Here is a 20,720-nt window from a genome sequence, read left to right on the forward strand (position 1 = left end):
TCTCTCTCTGAAACGCCAACATTAGGGTTTATAGGTGTGCAATGTAAATGAACATATCCCATAAGGGTGAGAGTGAGAGAGAGAGAGAGAGAGGGAGAGAGAGAGAGATTTTTGGGATGATTCTGGACCAAAAACACAAATAATAATAATAATAATAATAATAATAATAATATGGACCAAAACCATATTTTTCACAACTACATGGACCATTTTTGCAATTTTATCTATAATGACATCATTTTTTTAATATTCTTTTTACAAAATACAACATTCTTATCGATCACCCAAACACCCTGTTATATTATGAGAAATTAAACACCCTATTATTATTATTATTATTATTGTTATTATTATTATTTAACAAATTCATGTTTCTTCCCATTTCATCCTTTCGATTTGTGTGTATCAACTCTTTAAAAAAAAAAAAAAAAAAAAGTTTCACCCTTTTGATTTGTGTGTATAAATTTGATCAAATTTCTTGAAATCCTATTTCACCCTTCTGATTTATGCGTTTGTGTGCATAAATTTTCTAAACAAAAATTGATGATTATTATTTACTTTCTGATTTTTATTTTGTGTGCATCAATTACGGTTTGGATGAAGTAAATAAGATTGTCAGGCCGGACTAGTGTCCGGCCCAATAAAGATGGGCTTATTATGACCAAATACGATGTTCTATTTCTAACTTCAGTTCTAAACATGAGGTACAACATTCTAATGCAAAAAAGAAACAAGTAGTAAAGTTACTCATATACCCTTACCATCTGGATGTTACAAATTAAAAATTTTACTCTTATTATCTCAGTAACTGTTTTTAAACATAAGATCGTTTCTGAAGTTGATTTACATAATAAAGAGAAAAAGACTAAATTGCCCTTGGCATATCTATAAAGATTCTATCACCTTCTATTCTTGCTCATCCTGACCAAGAGTTACAAGCATGTAAAGCCATATAAATTAATCATCATATACTTACCAAGTGAAAAACAACAAAACAAAGGTCAGTTCCTATAGGATGATGTACAACCTCTTAATGCATGGTATCAAAGGAAAGGGCAAAATCACCAAATTACCCTTGATTACAATTTGTGGAGAAATCTCGATGCACAAATCCACAATGTGACTGGAATCCTACGCTTTGAACGCAAAAACAAAGCTGAAATAATGTCAAAAGAAAATCTATGAACCTCAGGATTCAACGCCATGCGTATCAGCATAGCTGTCCATACATCCGGTGCCATTTTCACAGCTTGCCAAAAATAACAAATTCCACTAACTACCCTTTCGATAGTTGCATGCCCCTGTAAACAAAATACAAATAAACAACAATAAAATAAAATACTTTGATAAACCCAAAACCAACCTCTGATTCGGTCGTATGTCCTGTATCACAATTCTCATCAAACATACAAGAAGCAACTTCATCTTCAAGAAAAATATCCGCAACTTTTAGTATATCACGAACGATAAAAAGTCGCACTCTGAAACCCTTTTCGGATAAAATAAACTTAAAAAGATCTTCTGTAGCAGAAACAACAGCATTCATGTCAAAAGACTTCCACTCAAGTGGACTTGAGGATTTATTAGCATCCTTATCTTCTCCATCTGTCTTTTCAGATATAGATATCGCCGCCACCTGTATATACCCCACCACACAAAAACATCTGTCAGAACAACAACAGGAAAATACAGAACAGAACAGATTGTACTGTGTTTACCATACCAGGCGTTCTAGGCGATTCCATCGTATGGAACCATCATTACAGATAAGGAGTTCTCTTAAGATTTTTCTCATGTCGGGACTGGGGTCCGCAAGAAGCCGTCCAATCACAAAAGGGTATGCGCTTTCAACAACTTTAAATTCCGGGTCTAATGTTTTTGCTGTCCCTTCGAGTGATCCCAATGCTCTTATCACCAATGCATAGTCAGGAGGAAGAGAGAAGTTGAATTCATACATAACATCATAAAGTTGGTTCATAATCGCCTGGCATTTTTTTCAAAACCAAAAAAAAAAAAACTCAAATCTCCACTCAACCAACTTATACACCAAAACCCTAAAACCCTAAAAAGGAAACCTGGAAATCTTGGGATTGTCGGGTGCCATCACCAAAAGATAATTTAAGTGCATCTGCAACCAAAAGCATATCGGTTCCTTCTGGAATGAATCCAAGTGAGAGAAAATCATTGGCTAAACCCAAAGAGTCACGGTTGACAAAGTGTACAAGCTGGTCAACATAATCACAAGACAAAAAAAGTTGATTAAAAAGTCTGAGACATAATCACATGCTTGGTTCTTTAAGGTATGAGATTTTGAAAAAAAAAAAAAAAAAAAGGAATTCAGAGATATTTTATATTTAATATTTACCACTTGGATAAGTCCAACACGATAGTGACGTGGAATGTCTCCCATCATCCCAAAGTCAAAGTAAGCAAGAGCACCATCTTTAGTAGCAACAAGATTACCCGGATGAGGATCCGCATGAAAAAAACCCACTTCAAGTAATTGCATCAACGAACAATACAATCCCTAAAACCCAAACCCAAACCCAAACTCAACTTATTATTTAAAACTTTAATTCAAGAAAAACAATAACTATCAATCTGTGTCGTACCTTATCTATCAGTTCTTTTCGGTTTAAATCAAATGTCTTTAATGCAGCTTCATTATTAAGCTTAATACCATCAATCCATTCCATTGTAAGCACAGCTTTTCGCGTAAAGTTCCAGTATATTTTTGGAACTTTAACCCATCTTTCTTCCTTCAGAGAAGTCTCCACCTCTTTGGCTGCAATAATCATATAAAATATATAAATTCTTTTCCAGTTTGGTTTACAGGTTTTTAACTATGAAGATCAGTAAATAACTTACTGGAGCGAAAACCATAAAGAGAATCGAATCTTTCAGCATTTTGTCCTTCAAGTATGTAATCAATCTCTTCAAACATGTGCCTCACCTATTCAATCAGAATCTTGGGTAATTCATTTTGGAAAACTCCTGTTGTTTTTAATTAATTTTTTTTAAAAGACTCACTGTTTCATTAACTGCTACTATTATATCCTTCCTTGCTTTGGCAAATCGCTTTAATTGGCCCCCAATCATGTTAAATAACAAGGCATCAAGGGTCAAAGAAAGTGACATACCAGGTCTTTGTACCTTTACAGCTACTAGCTCCCCTGTATGCAAATGAGCTGCAAAACTTGAAGTAAACATCAAAGCCTATTACATTTTTCACATACTGAATGTTAAAAGAATTGAAAAGAATTTTAATATCTAATAACCTTTATACACTTGGCCTAAAGATGCTGCAGCCATAGGTTCTGGGCTGATGTCTGAAAAGATTTCTGAAATAGGAACACCCAACTGGGATTCAATAGAACGAATCGCAACCTTGGTTGAAAATGGAGGTATTTGATCCTGATTCACAATGTAAGTTATAACGAATGTTAATCATAAGTTGTAAAGAATCAAACTTTAAAATTCCTACAACTTCTATCTATAGTTGTAAAATGGGTACCTGTAGTTTAGCAAGTTCATTACAATATACAGAAGGCAGAATATCTGGTCTTGTGCTTAGAGCTTGTCCTAACTGTTGGTCAAAAAGTCAATGAGACTTTATTCTATACAAATTGTGGAGATGATTAATAAATAATACGAAAGAGGACTTGCCTTGATATAAAAAGGACCTAAGCGGATGAGGGTATCACAAAACTGCATCAATTAGAATAAAGTCATTGTTGTTTTAACTTTGAAGCCACTAAATTTCTTTGTTACAATTAACAAATCATGCAGAAATGAATTAAGGAAAGAAAAAGGATATGTTGAATGTTGATGTACCTTTGCTGACCGTTTTTTAATGTCATGAACAAAAAAATGAGCCAAAGTAAGCTTGAAGACCTCGTATGAAATATATGCTGCTCTATACAATGCTAAAAAAGGGCCAAAACTGTAGTACATGGAGAGACGTTTGGATCTAGAAGTAAGTGCATTTCCAAATTCACTTTCCAGTGATTCTTTCCTCAATTTGGCATACTCTGCTGATGGTTTCTCGCCATGAACACTAGAGAATCTTGTGGAAAAACTGCATGAAACTAATTATAAATCAACATCAACTTAATACACTCCATACACTCTTTAACTCTAAAAGCAAAAACACTCGTATAAGCAACAAGGAGATAGCTTGCCTTCTGCAGGGAACACCCCCAAATGAACGACCATTGTGGAAAGCTGTAAAGGGGGAAAAGAGAATCAATACGGTTTATCCAGCAGTTTGATATGTTTATCGATTTTGGTAGGAAACAAAACCATTTATCCATAATCAGACTAGACGGCATGAGATTGGATCGAATCTAATACAAAACAGATGGCCAAAATATAGATAAAATGTACTTCGATGGATGTGAAGAAGAATTCTGCAAAATTGCTCTTCATACAAGAATATATTGCCAATGTTAACGTTATAAGGCCTAAGTTATGAGCCTTTTTTGTAAGCTGATACCATAAGCATAGCCAAAAAGAGAGGTAAAATACACTTCATTAGATATATGGCAAATTCAACAAACCGTTCCTCATGACATGAATATAACAACGGTTCTCACAGATCAAGTATTTGAAAAATGCGAATAATGAGTTGAATTAGACCTGTGCATTGACCTTTTTTGAAACTAGAAAAGTTTTCGTAATTTTCGTTTTTTTAGAAGAAGCAGTGAATGAAATTTGATGAAATTAAAGGGGAAAAGGAAACCTACGCATACCTCTTCGTTTAATTACTGCAAAAACTTGCCGGTTCAAAGATGCAACCGCATTATCCCTCATCGGTGGAAGATGATTGGGTTAAAGGGGCTAATACTAACGACGGTGAATAGAAAAGTGGGAAGAGAATGTGAGGATAATGATCGAAGGGAAAGAGCTGAAGCAAGTTTGGAGAAACGGTGGTCGGAGGCGGTTGGGTTGAGGCTAGAGGTAGTGACACGTTAGGAACCAGGTGGCCTCCTGTGAGCAGTGGGGAGGAGACATGGAGTATTCTTGCCCATTCTTACCCCGGAACCCACTTCTAAGAAGCCGGATAAGGGGTGTTTTGATTCGGGTCAAGGCGATGGCAAAATGATAGGAGATGAATCAATTTTTATTTATTTATAAATGTTTTATTTTTAGTGTAAATTTTTTTTTTTTGGATAAAAATTCAATATATATTGATGAAAGGCAAGCGGATAATAAGTTGTGTCGTTAGTTCTTTCTGGATAGCAAAACTAATTTTTTAAAAAACAATATATATATGGATCTATGAGATATAACATTAGTATGCATGACATGTTGGATTCTGTTGAGGAGCTTCACCGCATTTGGTGCGAGAAAATCAAATGTATCAAAATGTAAAAAAGTATAAACACATGTTTATTTTCAATGCATGCATTCTCATGCTTTGCCACTTTGTACGCGGCGACTTTCAAAGCAATATGTCTTGTTGTGAAATCGTCGCTCCTCAAACCAACGAGAGGGGAGAACCCAGTAAGATCCACACAAACGTACTTCCCTCCTATCCATCCAAAGACCAATGAACCGCATCATGTCGGTATTTAAATCCATGAGCTCTCTACAATGAACCGCATGTGTAACAACGTAAATTTCAAAACAAATTTTCATTTAAAATAATCGTTTAATTCTTAAAACACTTTTCGTAGAAATCTCATTTCTGTTTAATTTACAAAACATAACTCCATATTCAATTGCATAATAAACCAGGATCCTCAAAACATAACTCTTCCTCTGGTGTGTACAATCGAGCTGGTGTCGTCCCGTGATCCTGAGAAAACCTGAAACACATAACACGTAACACAGTAAGCACGAAGCTTAGTGAGTTCCCAAAAATACCACACATAGCACATACTAGCCACTTGAGGCTATAACTCTGTGGGCCCTTGGGCCCTAACTATGTAGACCTTCTGGTCCTAACTCTGCGAACCTTTCGGTTCTAACTCTGATATACTCTGATATACACATGACATAAATCACATAGAAATAATGCAGTGCAACACATCACATAAATAGCATACAAGCTACTCTATTACATAACTCTGGTTACCTACTTAAGGTAAAGTATAGTGAGAAGACTCACCTCGGATACTCGGTAAACCTCGTACTCTGAAATACTGCGCTAGCCTCCGCCTATTCACATAAATAATTTCTCTAATAAATACAACTTCTAAAGGCTAGGCTAATCCTCCTCTATAAGTCCTCTAAGAAGGGTAAAAGATCATTTTACCCCTTTAATGGCTCATAAGACCAAATCATTGACCGAACCCTAAAACTCAACGAAGTCAACTCTAGTCAACGGTCAAACTTTGACCAAACTCGTCGAGTGCACACGAGTGACTCGGCGAGTCCATGTTGGTTCTCTGAATCCCTTTTGAACCTCTCAGGCACGACGAGTTCCTTATCTACTCGTCGAGTTACTCAGCAACGAATCGTGGAGCAACCCGACTTGACTCATCGAGTCTGCCTATGGACTCGGCGAGTTGCTCCCATGACAACACTCATCTGACCTTCTGAGGTCAGATCCGTTCCTCTAATCCATAGATCTGACTTCCCTATGAACAATAACCACGTAAAGGTCGAATCTTGGTACACATGCAAGGCTCTCTATGCTTATTTTGGTGAAATCCTTCATATCATGACAAACCTAGCTCATAACTCCAAGGAAAAGGTATAAAGCAGAATGGAAGGGACTTTCTGGACCTCTTAAGGTCTAGATCTAGGAATCATTTCACCATGGGACCTTTCATACTCTAGATTCAAGCTAAATAAAGCATGCAGAAATCCTAGATCATGAAATCTACTAAACAAACGAAGGTGGACATGAATCCTTACCTTTTACAGCAGCTCTGAACGAAATGATGGAAGATTTAAGTCCCACAAGATAGCCTAACTCGAAATCCATCATTCCCTTTGCTAAAGCACACCAAGAGATGATGAATTAGCCTTCCTCTTGTACCACAAGCTTCCTCTCTGCTCTCTAGAGTTTCTCAGGGTGTAATGGCCGCAAATGAAGGCCATAAGGACCTTTAAATAGGTCCCAAACCCGGACTACTAGGGTTTTTCTTAACAAAGCTGACTCGGCGAGTCCAGATACCTGACTCGTCGATTCTCTTCATTAAAAAAGTCACCAAATCACGATCCTACTCGACGAGTTGGGGCGTCAACTTGCCGAGTCTCTTCACACCCCAAAAATAAAATACTCAAATTCCATAACTAGATATCAGGATGGTACAACATGTTCCTAAAAAGTGTCTAAACATGCCTTACGACAAACAGGGCATATCTCGTCAATTGAGAATAGAGGGATCATGAGGCAATATCGAAGGATAGTACGGTATTCCACATGAGATATATGTCGGTTGAGGCCATCAATATGAATAGTTAGTAGAAAATCTTGAGCATGAGGTGCTCGGAGACACTCAAAAACTGTTTTATGTCTAATAGTTATGTCCAAGTCGACTTCCATATATTTGATGATTTGCTAAAAGGGCACAAACCAATGTTTTTTGGGATCTAGTGGGCGATGTCCTTATTAGTGAAACCGCTACAGTCTAATCATAGAATCATATCGTAAAGACGAGTCAAAGAACAAAGGTAATCAGAGTTCATACCATATATGTCACTGTCACATAAGATGTGGTCTTTTAAAGTCCAATATTAGGCCATTGAGGCTAAAAAATGTGTAGGAGGAAACCTCATATGTTGAGTATAAACCCAAACCACCTAAACGAATAGCTAAAGAAGCCATGTGTTACTAGATGTCTCCAAAGAAAGGGCTTCCACAAACCATTATATCCTCGATAGATCTGTGCAATCCTTTGTCAAATAAGAAAGTTGCCTCCTCTATGTACACAGGTTGGCATGTCCTTAAACCAAAGAAAAGTTTTGCAACGCCCATACATGATCGATGCAAAAGCAGCTCACTTTGCGGGTCACATAGTTATGGAAAAAGACTCATCAAATCAACATCATTGACAACTCTCTTCATGGCCAACTCGCTAATAATCCTCGCATCTATCCTAACACCCCCCCTAAGGAGCTTCACCCCCAACGACGGTCTCCTTATATCTGTTGGGAATAAATCAGCACAAGTTGGAAACTTTATCCATTAAAACCTTAAGGATATTTAAATTTGAGCTTTGGAGCTGTTGGTGTAAAGGAATATGAGCTTAATCCATTAAGTTATTTATACCTGGTTACCATGACGTGGTGGTTGGCCTAGTCGCGATTGTTTTGTCGTAATGATATCACGATATAGCCAATGGGTGGTCACGACATGAGGATCGACTGGGGTAACTTTGACCGTTGACTTTTTGACATGGTTGACTTTTGGATAAATGGTTAATGTGGAAGGTAGACTAAGGACTAATCTTGAATATTTCGATTGGTGGGTTATAACACCGACTCCTTGATTAGTTCGAGCTGTAGTTGATCATATTCGAGTGTGAGGTGAGATTTCTCACTATACTATGTAGAGTGGTATATTATCTTTTTTTATTGTTGCATGTGTGTTGGATTGGGCCTGTTATGCTGGGTGGGGCCCGTTATGTGGGTGGGGTCCGATGTTATGTATGGTATGTGATATTTTCGGGAGCTCACTAAGTTTTGTGTTTATGATTTTGTGGTTTAAATGTTTTAGGTACTTTTGGTTCCAAAGGGAATGACCCGACATAATTGCACATCATCCCCTGGATTTTTATTTCGTATTGTTTATTTGATTTACTCTGATGTTGAGATTATTTATATTTTGTTTGGTTTTGAAACAAATGATTGTATCATTTTGGGTGTTTTGAAAATTAAATTTTACTAGTATTTTTTGGGTCGTTACATATTTTTTTACTCTAAATAAACCTTTAACATTTTTGTTTTTTCTCGAATAACCCCTTACATTTTATAAGTTTTTTTTTTTGGAAAAAAAAAAGAACTAAAAGGGTCGGATAAAAAAATACAACTTTTTAGACAAAAAACAAAGAAATGTTCGATAAAGTCTCAATATTTTTGATCAGTATACGGTTTAATTCCAACATTTATTTTTTGAAAAAAAAGCCCAATTATCTATTTTTATATGTTGTTTAGTTATTTTGTAATGAAAAAAAAAAAATAAAGTTTGTTTTATTAATTTGGGTACTGAGAGTTGTTTGTTGGGAAAATGTAACGCCCGGGTTTTCAGGGCTAAGCATTTTTGTCAATGTAATAGTCTATGTCAACTATTTTAATTCTTTTTGAAGTAATAAATATGAAATATTTGAGTATTATGTGAATTATGTGTGTTTATGTGTTTATTATTTAATTATAAATGTATAATTAATAAAGAATAAAAATGAGCGTCAAAAATAAAGTGTGAGATAATCCCGATATCTCTACATAAAGTTGTAGAATATGTTTCAAGGTTTCCGTACATATAAAGAATGCCGAAATCCGAGCTATAACGAAGAAGTTATGGCCCGCCGAAGTTTTACGGCGAAACCGGCACGACACCGGGAGACGTAAATAGTGAATTTACAGTAGAAGACTTTTTAGCCTTAGCAATCTAAACAAAAGTCGTAGAATATGTTAAACTAAGAACATCGATAAAAAGAACGCCCAAATCTGACTTCGTATGAAGAAGTTATGATTTTTCTAAGATTCGGCTTAGCAGTGCACGGCCTGAAACTCGAATTTTAGTTCGAGCGGTTTTTGGCTTACGCAACGTAAATGAGAGTTGAATATCTCATTAATAGGAAATCAACGGTAAAAAGACAGACAAAAACAGAGTCCGTATGTAGAAGTTATTAATTTTACGCAGACGTTTAACAGTATAATCTCCTTGTACTGTTAAATTTAAGATCGGTCGAGAATTAGCTGACGGTGTCAAAATGAAAGTTGTAGATCTTATTATTACCTACGCGTGGATATAAAGAACGTCAAAAACGGAGGCCGTATGTGAAAGTTACGGATTTTAGAAGTCGGAAGTGTGCTGTGCGAAAATGGGTGATGTGGCACAATCTTGGCCATTGCTTTCTCCCCAAGGCTTGCCACCATATGGTGACATGTGGCACCAAGTTCAGCCACATTTCACGCTATAAATACCACCTCTCCCACCCTCATTTTCTTCACACCTTTCCCATTCTTTCTTCTCTTTACTCTCTCTCTCTCTCTCTCTAGAACCTCTCTCTAGCCCCGAAATCCCCCGAAAAGCCTAGGGAACCTCCCTAGCACGAGGCGGAAGGCCCGGAGTGCTCGAAGGCTCTGAGAAGAAGAGCTTTTCAGCTCGGGAACGCTGCTCCAAGCAAAGCCCGGTTTTCTATAAAACCCGCTGTAAGTGAGCTACGCCTACGCTATTTTTAATATAACTTTTATTTAATTATAGTAACGTTATTAGGAACTTATAATAAATACTTGGGCTATTATTATGGGTTATATAAGTATTTTTTTGACGCTTATATAATAATAATAATAATAATAATAGATAGACTATTAATTAGTCTCGACGAATAATAAACTAAACTCTAGTGGTAATAATACTAGGTTTCGTCGAAGAAAAAAATTCTTTTTAAGAAGCGAAGCGCTGTCTGAGTTCGGAATCACCACCTTTTCCGGTGAGTGCATAGTTACTTTCAGCTTACACATAGATATGAAGTATTTTATATAAATTACGTGCTATGTGTGCATATTATCTGAATACTTGCTATCTACGTTAGATGAACGTTGTTATACATGTTTTCAAAGATTTAAACTGTATATGTATTTTATATCTACGAAAATGTTGGGGTAAAACATGGGTAGATGTAATAGGTGATGTGTGATAAAATGATGAGAGGCCTCGATGTTGTTGTTGTTGATCCAATCATCTAGCGGAGTATAGATGACGACCACGGACTCTTCTAGACAGTCCAGTGGAACACTAGCAGGCTCGCAACCTGTAGGTGTTGTGAACGATGTGTTCACCGGTGTACTCCATCCCCCACATGGTTGCCTATTAGGACATTTATTGCTGAGGAATCCCCTTAGCAGTAGTGTTCGTCCCGATGATGATCCTTAGGCTAGGTCCCTTATGATAGGTGTTTAGGGATGTAAAGTGAGGATAACGGGAACGGGTAATCGGGTTATTGTTGATTGATGAAATTAATAAACTTATTTATTGTGGGTTGAAAACCCTATGTGCTCACCAGGCTCCCAAGCCTGACCCACTCAGTTTTATGCATTACAGGTAGTGGCGCATGAGCATAGGTGTGATGTTTTGGACGAGGGATTACGGATATAGGCCTGTAGATATGAAATAATGTAGTAAGGCTTATATTGTACTGTTTATACTTTTGATCTGTACGAACATGACATCCCGAGTCTTTTAATGAAATACATTTCTATGGAAATGCTTTTGATAAATCTTTATCATATTATTGTTTTGGGACAAATTCTGCAACCCTTTTATTAAAAGATAACTCTGATTTTGAAATAAAGTATAAACAAAACCGGTCTTTTCTGGCCGTGATTTTGGGGATGTCACAGTTGGTATCAGAGCATTTGTTTAAGCGAACTAGGAATTTGTAGGATTTCTAGACTTAAACTTAGAATGCTAAGCGATGATTGTGAGGTGTGAGTACTAGCTTATTTTAGGAATTGTGCCTAAAATGCTTTTATGTGCTAAATGCTTTATGCATGATATGCCGTTATTTTGTTCGGATCTATGGTCTGTTGCCGACTGGATCTGAAAACCTTATGTGTTTAGGATTCTAAATGTACGACTACGATATTAGAACTAGCATGTAAACGTTTCGGAGTGATAAGGACGATTTAAAACGTCTCTCCTAAATAAAGATCTGAATTCACCTTATTCGGTGTATAGATCATGATGGCAAGGACCCGTAGCGGAAACGTGAACGCAAATGGAGGTAGGAACCAACCCCCAGTAGTTCAGCAAATACCTATTGTTGAAGAAGTTGCACCTGAGCCAGTTACCATGGTTGGAGTTCAAGCCATGATTCAGGCTATGCTAGCTGAACAAAGGGAAGAAATGAGACGGATGCTCCGCGAGAATAGAGACGAACCTACCATACATGTTGAACCGACGGAGCCAGTTCCCGAGCCATCTGAGGAAGGGAACTATAGCCGTCAAGTGAGTCAAATAGGGACTCAAGGTGAACAAAGGGATGGCCCAGAAGGAAGAAACAACAAGGATGGGCGGATGTACAAAAATTTCTTGGGTGCAAAACCACCAAGTCTCTCAGGAAGCCCAAAGCCTGTTGAGATTATGGACTGGATCTCCGAGATGGAGATGGTGTTTGAGAGCTGCGACTGCAACGAAAAGCAGAAGACTGTCTTCGCTATGAGACAATTGAAAACTGGAGTCTTGAGTTGGTGGAAGCTATTGGCAGATACGATGCCACGAGGAAAAGCCCTGAAAATGTCATGGGATGAGTTCTTGGAACAACTAAAGGCGCAGTACTATTCAGAGATAGACCTGATTGATCTGAACAATGAGTTCCAAAATTTGAAGAAGGGGAGAATGAGCATTGATGACTATGCTGCTGCATTTACGGAAAAGATGAAGTTGTTTCCATACCTAGTGCCAACCGAACTTTCTAAAATTGAGAAATTCGCAAACGGACTGCCGGCTGACTTTGGCCCAACAGTCAAGATGGCAACCACTCTGAAATCAGCTGTTCGAGCAGCTAAGAATGTGGAGACCCAACAAAAGGAAAGAGGTTTGGAAAGGGCTGAGGTCGGTGAGAAACGGAAGTTCGATGGATCCTCGAAGTCCAACAAGAAGAGTAGATTCTCGAAACCTGGTTCGAGAGGAGGAGGATCAGAAGCAAAGTGGTGTGACAAGTGCAAGAAGAAGCACTTTGGGAAGTGTGATGGAAGGGTCACTTGTTACAAATGCGGAAAGCCTGGGCACTATGCCAATGAATGCACCCTTAACCAGAAGGCATGTTATGGGTGTAATGAAGAAGGGCACATTTTGAAGGACTGCCCGAAGAAAAAGGAGGCAGGAAGACCCAACATACCACCAAAGCTGAAGGCGAGAGCCTTCCAGATGACGCTCGAGGCTGCAAAGGAGGCAGCAGACGTCGCTTCAGGTACCTTTCTTGTAAATGGTTTGCCTGCAAATATACTGTTTGATTCCGGAGCCAACTACTCCTTTGTGTCGCATAAATTTAGTGCGAAATTAGCATTACCTGTAGAAAAACTTGATAACGCCCTAATTGTAGAAGTTGCGAGTGGCAAATTCGTACTTGTTAGTAATCGTATTAGGAACATCGTCATTGACCTAAACGGAAATGAATTCCAGGAGGAACTATTACCCATAGAGTTAAACGGTTTCGACATCGTTTTGGGTATGGATTGGCTTAGCGCCAACGATGCCGAGATATTATGCTGAAAGAAGATAGTTAGGATAAACCCACCCGGAAAGGAATCATTTATGGTGTACGGGGACAAACGCAGAGTGAGTTCTGGAATCATCTCCTTGATGAAAGCCAAGAAATGTTTGTCCAAGGGATGTGCATCGTACTTGGCATTCATAATCGATGCTAAGAAAGAAAAGAAAGAGGTGCAGAATATACCGGTTGTGTGCGATTATCCGGAAGTCTTTCCCGAAGATCTTCCCGGATTACCACCTGATAGGCAAGTAGAATTTCGTATAGACTTATTACCAGGAACAACACCGATAGCAAAGGCACCTTACCGATTAGCACCGACGGAGATGAAGGAGCTCATGATGCAACTTCAGGAGCTATTGGACAGCGGTTTCATTCGACCTAGTTCATCACCCTGGGGAGCTCCGGTGTTATTCGTGAAGAAGAAGGATGGAAGCATGAGGATGTGCATAGACTACCGAGAGTTGAATAAGGCAACGGTAAAGAACAAGTATCCATTGCCGAGGATTGATGATCTATTCGATCAGCTGCAAGGTTCGAGCTACTTCTCAAAGATCGATCTTAGGTCAGGATATCATCAGTTGAAGGTGAGAGAGCAGGATATTGAGAAGACTGCATTCAGAACAAGATATGGACACTACGAGTTATTGGTTATGTCATTCGGACTAACCAATGCTCCCGCAACATTCATGGATTTGAGGAATAGGGTTTGTAAACCATTCCTCGATAAATCTGTGATAGTGTTCATCGACGACATTCTCATTTACTCGAAAATCCAGGAGGAGCATGGCAAGCATCTACGAGAAGTGTTGGAGGTGTTAAAGAAGGAGAAGCTTTTTGCAAAGTTCTCCAAATGTGACTTTTGGATATGGGAAGTCCAATTCTTGGGTCATGTTGTTAACCAGGAGGGAATAATGGTTGACCCCGCCAAGATCGAGGCTGTAATGAAGTGGGAACGTCCGAAGAGTCCCACGGAGATTCGAAGCTTTCTAGGATTAGCCGGATATTACCGACGATTTATCCAAGGCTTTTCTTCGATAGCTGCTCCATTAACAGCTTTGACCCATAAAGGAGCTACGTATACATGGAGTGAGAAACACGATGAGGCGTTCGAGAAGCTAAAAAAGAAGTTATGTGAAACACCGATACTTTCTCTACCCGATGGAGTCGAAGATTTCGCAGTTTATAGTGATGCATCTGGAGTCGGGTTGGGTTGTGTTCTGACCCAAAGAGAAAAGGTGATAGCATACGCATCTCGACAATTGAAAGAGCACGAAAAGAACTACCCCACTCATGATCTGGAGTTGGCAGCGGTAGTATTTGCCTTAAAGATATGGAGGCATTACCTATACGACACGAAGTGCAAGCTCTTCACTGATCATAAGAGCCTCCAATATCTCTTTAATCAGAAGGAGTTGAACATGAGGCAACGACGCTGGCTAGAACTTCTCAAGGACTACGACTGTGAGATACTTTACCACCCAGGTAAAGCAAATATTGTTGCTGATGCTCTCAGTCGGAAAGTCAATCTTGAAAGAAAAAGGCCAAGAGCGTTAAGAATTGAAGTCGTCTCGATGATTGTGGAAAGTATCAGGAAAGCTCAAGAAGAAGCTTTAGAAAAGAATGACCGAAAGGAAGAACGTTTGGGAAAAACGTTAGTGTTCGGTACGAACAGTCGAGGACTGAAGGTATTCCAAGATCGAATTTGGGTACCTAAGACGGGAGGAATAAGAGATCTTCTAATGGAAGAAGCACACAAGACCATGTACTCGATTCATCCCGGTAGCACTAAAATGTATAGGGACCTAAAACCCTACTACTGGTGGCCGACGATGAAGCTCGATGTTGCGAAGTATGTGGCTGAGTGCGTAACATGTGCGAGGGTTAAGGCACAACATCAAAAACCGTATGGGAATTTAGAACCCTTACCTGTACCCATGGGAAAATGGGAAGACATCACCATGGATTTTGTGACTAAACTGCCCAGAACGAAGAATGGTCACGACATGATTTGGGTAGTCGTGGATCGTTTCACCAAGAGTGCACACTTCATAGCAGCCAACGAGAAGTGGTCTATGGATAAGCTCGCAAATGCTTACGTGAAGGAAATTGTAAGACTTCACGGTGTCCCTCTTACTATTGTGTCAGATCGTGATAGTTGTTTCACATCGAGGTTTTGGAGGAGTCTACAAGAGGAGTTGGGTACAAAGTTGTGTTTGAGTACTGCTTACCATCCGCAAACTGATGGTTAGAGTGAAAGAACGATTCAGACGTTGGAAGATATGTTGAGAGCATGTACCCTCGAATTCCAAGGGAATTGGGACGAGCACTTACCTCTGGTAGAATTTTCCTACAACAATAGTTTTCACTCGAGCATCAAGATGGCTCCTTATCAAGCGTTGTATGGGCAGAAGTGTCGTACGCCGTCTTGTTGGCTTGAAACTGGAGAGAAGTAGTTTATGGGCCCCGAGATAGTCCATGAGACTACTGAGAAATTGAAGGTGATTATGGAAAGAATGTTAGCAGCTCAGGATCGTCAGAAGAGCTATGCCGACAAGAAAAGACGACCGATAACCTTCGAAGTTGGGGATTCCGTTTTACTTAAAGTCTCACCGTGGAAGGGACTTATACGATTTGGGAAACGAGGAAAGTTGAGTCCAAGGTTTATTGGACCATTCAAAGTTCTTCAGAGGATTGGGAACCAAGCTTACAAGCTGGAATTGCCCGAAGAACTCAATGGTATTCATAACACCTTCCATGTGTGTTATTTGAGGAAATTCATGGGAGATGTTCCCGACATAATTCCAATCTCGGAATTAACTATGGATGAGAATAAAAGGCTGATCGAAGAGCCTGAGGCAATTATTGACCGTAAGACTAAGAAGTTACGACGCAAGATGGTCGACTTAGTGCTAGTCCGATGGAAACATTCGAATAGGGCGAATCTCACTCGGGAAACAGAGGATGACATGATGAGTCGCTATCCACATCTGTTTGCTGATGCATGATTCCGGGACGGAATCATCCTAAGGGGGTGAGAATTGTAACGCCCGGGTTTTCAGGGCTAAGCATTTTTGTCAATGTAATAGTCTAGGTCAACTATTTTAATTCTTTTTGAAGTAATAAATATGAAATATTTGAGTATTATGTGAATTATGTGTGTTTATGTGTTTATTATTTAATTATAAATGTATAATTAATAAAGAATAAAAATGAGCGTCAAAAATAAAGTGTGAGATAATCCCGATATCTCTACATAAAGTTGTAGAATATGTTTCAAGGTTTCCGTACATATAAAGAATGCCGAAATCCGAGCTATAACGAAGAAGTTATGGCCCGCCGAAGTTTTACGGCGAAACCGGCACGACACCGGGAGACGTAAATAGTGAATTTACAGTAGAAGACTTTTTAGCCTTAGCAATCTAAACAAAAGTCGTAGAATATGTTAAACTAAGAACATCGATAAAAAGAACGCCCAAATCTGACTTCGTATGAAGAAGTTATGATTTTTCTAAGATTCGGCTTAGCAGTGCACGGCCTGAAACTCGAATTTTAGTTCGAGAGGTTTTTGGCTTACGCAACGTAAATGAGAGTTGAATATCTCATTAATAGGAAATCAACGGTAAAAAGACAGACAAAAACAGAGTCCGTATGTAGAAGTTATTAATTTTACGCAGACGTTTAACAGTATAATCTCCTTGTACTGTTAAATTTAAGATCGGTCGAGAATTAGCTGACGGTGTCAAAATGAAAGTTGTAGATCTTATTATTACCTACGCGTGGATATAAAGAACGTCAAAAACGGAGGCCGTATGTGAAAGTTACGGATTTTAGAAGTCGGAAGTGTGCTGTGCGAAAATGGGTGATGTGGCACAATCTTGGCCATTGCTTTCTCCCCAAGGCTTGCCACCAGATGGTGACATGTGGCACCAAGTTCAGCCACATTTCACCCTATAAATACCACCTCTCCCACCCTCATTTTCTTCACACCTTTCCCATTCTTTCTTCTCTTTACTCTCTCTCTCTCTCTAGAACCTCTCTCTAGCCCCGAAATCCCCCGAAAAGCCTAGGGAACCTCCCTAGCACGAGGCGGAAGGCCCGGAGTGCTCGAAGGCTCTGAGAAGAAGAGCTTTTCAGCTCGGGAACGCTGCTCCAAGCAAAGCCCGGTTTTCTATAAAACCCGCTGTAAGTGAGCTACGCCTACGCTATTTTTAATATAACTTTTATTTAATTATAGTAACGTTATTAGGAACTTATAATAAATACTTGGGCTATTATTATGGGTTATATAAGTATTTTTTTGACGCTTATATAATAATAATAATAATAATAATAGATAGACTATTAATTAGTCTCGACGAATAATAAACTAAACTCTAGTGGTAATAATACTAGGTTTCGTCGAAGAAAAAAATTCTTTTTAAGAAGCGAAGCGCTGTCTGAGTTCGGAATCACCACCTTTTCCGGTGAGTGCATAGTTACTTTCAGCTTACACATAGATATGAAGTATTTTATATAAATTACGTGCTATGTGTGCATATTATCTGAATACTTGCTATCTACGTTAGATGAACGTTGTTATACATGTTTTCAAAGATTTAAACTGTATATGTATTTTATATCTACGAAAATGTTGGGGTAAAACATGGGTAGATGTAATAGGTGATGTGTGATAAAATGATGAGAGGCCTCGATGTTGTTGTTGTTGATCCAATCATCTAGCGGAGTATAGATGACGACCACGGACTCTTCTAGACAGTCCAGTGGAACACTAGCAGGCTCGCAACCTGTAGGTGTTGTGAACGATGTGTTCACCGGTGTACTCCATCCCCCACATGGTTGCCTATTAGGACATTTATTGCTGAGGAATCCCCTTAGCAGTAGTGTTCGTCCCGATGATGATCCTTAGGCTAGGTCCCTTATGATAGGTGTTTAGGGATGTAAAGTGAGGATAACGGGAACGGGTAATCGGGTTATTGTTGATTGATGAAATTAATAAACTTATTTATTGTGGGTTGAAAACCCTATGTGCTCACCAGGCTCCCAAGCCTGACCCACTCAGTTTTATGCATTACAGGTAGTGGCGCATGAGCATAGGTGTGATGTTTTGGACGAGGGATTACGGATATAGGCCTGTAGATATGAAATAATGTAGTAAGGCTTATATTGTACTGTTTATACTTTTGATCTGTACGAACATGACATCCCGAGTCTTTTAATGAAATACATTTCTATGGAAATGCTTTTGATAAATCTTTATCATATTATTGTTTTGGGACAAATTCTGCAACCCTTTTATTAAAAGATAACTCTGATTTTGAAATAAAGTATAAACAAAACCGGTCTTTTATGGCCGTGATTTTGGGGATGTCACAGAAAATGACTTAAGAAGGTAATTATTTGTTTGGTTCGTTTTCAGTAGTTCACTTTTTTTTTTTGTATATAATATACCATTTAACTTGTTGTTTGTGTTCACATTAACCATTGTGACCGGTTATCACCTGTTATTGAAGGTTTCCGGTCTCTTTGTCCTCTCCGGTGACTCTCCGGTCACCTTCTCCAGCGAGATTCCGATGAACATGAATATTCCGGCGAGTTATTAGCAAATGTTCTTGTTTGTCAAATCTGGAAAATCTCTTAAACATTATCACATCATAACTCACACACAGTGAAAACTGAAAACTGAAATTGTGTTTGTGTATGAGAATCAAAAGCTGAATTTCTTTTTTGGGGTTTTCGTTTGAACAAGATTGCAAAATCTAAAATCGAAATCAAAAACTGAAATCGTGTTTGTGACTGAAAACTGAAACGCCTTCCAGATCCAAGATCGAGCTTAACAAATTGTGTTCAGAAAAAGGAAAGGGAGAACTTGAACACGAAACTGCTTGTTTTCTAAAACCCGACACACACTTCAACCAACGGTTTGCTTTCTGGACCTTCAAACTCGCGGATGAACACACTATGTGTTCTTGAACATGAACCCATAAATTAAACATGAACCCGCTATGTGTTCTTGAACATGAACCTAAAAATTAAGCATAAACGAAGAACTCGAACACTGAAATCGTTTTCAGAACAAGATGTGTATGTGTGGAAAATAGAGAATCAGGTATTCTCCTTGAATCAATTTTCAGATTTGGAAAATAGAGAAGAAGAGCCCTAATTGATTGCAGATCTTGAATAATCTATATGTTTTCTCTTTCTTGAATCAATCTTCAAGTCTCCCTCTCCAGAAACAAACAAACACAAGAACCTTTGAGTTCCATCGATGAACCTTCAAACGAACACATTCATCTTTTTCCAAAAAAAAAATAACACATTTACACACACAAATCGATTTCCACTTGTATTAGATCTGTTTTGGAGACATGAAGAGGTTCCCATCAGATTTGAGTTTCTCAGATCCGACCTAGAACTCGCCGGAATATTCATGTTCATTGGAATCTCACCGGAGAAGGTGACCGAAGAGGACAAAGACACCAGAAACCAGGTGATAGTCGGTCACAATGGTTTATGGAAACAAACACAAGAACCTTTGAGTTCCATCGATGAACCTTCAAACGAACACATTCATCTTTTTCCAAAAAAAAAATAATAATAACACATTTACACACACAAATCGATTTCCACTTGTATTAGATCTGTTTTGGAGACATGAAGAGGTTCCCATCAGATTTGAGTTTCTCAGATCCGACCTAAAACTCGCCGGAATATTCATGTTCATTGGAATCTCACCGGAGAAGGTGACCGAAGAGGACAAAGACACCAGAAACCAGGTGATAGTCGGTCACAATGGTTTATGGAAACGCAATCAACAAATTAAATGATAATTGAATACAAAAAAAAGGAAAAGTGACGGAATGAAAACAAACAAAATAAATGATTACCTCTTAAGTCATTTTCCCTTTTTGTTTAAAAAATAAAAATTAGAGATATTTTATGAAATCAAGCCTTATGCAATAGCAACGGTTGAAAACAACCGATGGAGATGGGTGTTTGGTTTAGTTTTTTAGAAGCAAAAAGTTCTTTTTACCAAAAGATAGAAAGCAAAAGATGTTTGATAAATGCATTTTAAAAATTACTTTTGGATTTGAATACAAATAAAAATGAATTTTTTGGAAAAGTAGAAAAGATTTGAACTTTTGTGATTTTTCCAAAAACAACTTTTGGGCTTAAAAAAAAGGTAAACCAAACACCCTAAATCAAAAGATATCTGGATTTGAACACTGCACATCATTTCTGCCGGCGGTCTAGGGTCCGAAATTCTGGATGAATGGAGAACTGGAATTACATGTATCGCCTATAATTGCCAAATTCACCCCATTATCA

General features: G+C 38.4%; 1 protein-coding gene across 2 annotated transcripts; it reads right to left on the reverse strand.

The window, feature by feature from the left end:
• Positions 1-771: 771 nt before the first annotated feature.
• Positions 772-5,089, reverse strand: LOC145034672 (Protein kinase superfamily protein). Of its 2 annotated transcripts, none has more exons than XM_078983146.1 (14): positions 4,752-5,089; positions 4,182-4,224; positions 3,835-4,078; positions 3,667-3,708; positions 3,515-3,586; positions 3,279-3,414; positions 3,031-3,188; positions 2,869-2,953; positions 2,613-2,785; positions 2,366-2,527; positions 2,076-2,225; positions 1,724-1,984; positions 1,364-1,636; positions 772-1,301 (listed from the first exon to the last, which is right to left on the reverse strand). In XM_078983146.1, the coding sequence occupies exons 1-14, from the start codon at positions 4,810-4,812 to the stop codon at positions 1,080-1,082; spliced, it is 2,082 nt and encodes a 693-aa protein (XP_078839272.1). In that variant the 5' UTR covers positions 4,813-5,089; the 3' UTR covers positions 772-1,079. The 2 variants fall into 2 exon arrangements, with proteins under 2 accessions (XP_078839272.1, XP_078839273.1); XM_078983147.1 differs by having other exon boundaries at positions 3,835-4,088.
• Between the last annotated feature and the right edge of the window lie 15,631 nt (positions 5,090-20,720).

The sequence above is a fragment of the Lactuca saligna genome, chromosome 3 (genome assembly GCF_052625555.1).
Source record: "Lactuca saligna cultivar CGN05327 chromosome 3, ASM5262555v1, whole genome shotgun sequence".
Taxonomy (NCBI): Eukaryota; Viridiplantae; Streptophyta; class Magnoliopsida; order Asterales; family Asteraceae; genus Lactuca; species Lactuca saligna.

What these genes read in the sequence shown, in the direction of transcription:
- LOC145034672 (XM_078983146.1), bottom strand. Translation starts at nt 4,812, where the DNA reads ATGAGGGATAATGCGGTTGCATCTTTGAACCGGCAAGTTTTTGCAGTA. An exon ending in TAGTAGCAGTTAATGAAACA is followed by an intron (nt 2,954 to 3,030) that starts GTGAGTCTTTTA and finishes CTGATTGAATAG; the next exon opens with GTGAGGCACATGTTTGAAGA. An exon ending in GAAAAGAACTGATAGATAAG is followed by an intron (nt 2,528 to 2,612) that starts GTACGACACAGA and finishes TTTGGGTTTTAG; the next exon opens with GGATTGTATTGTTCGTTGAT.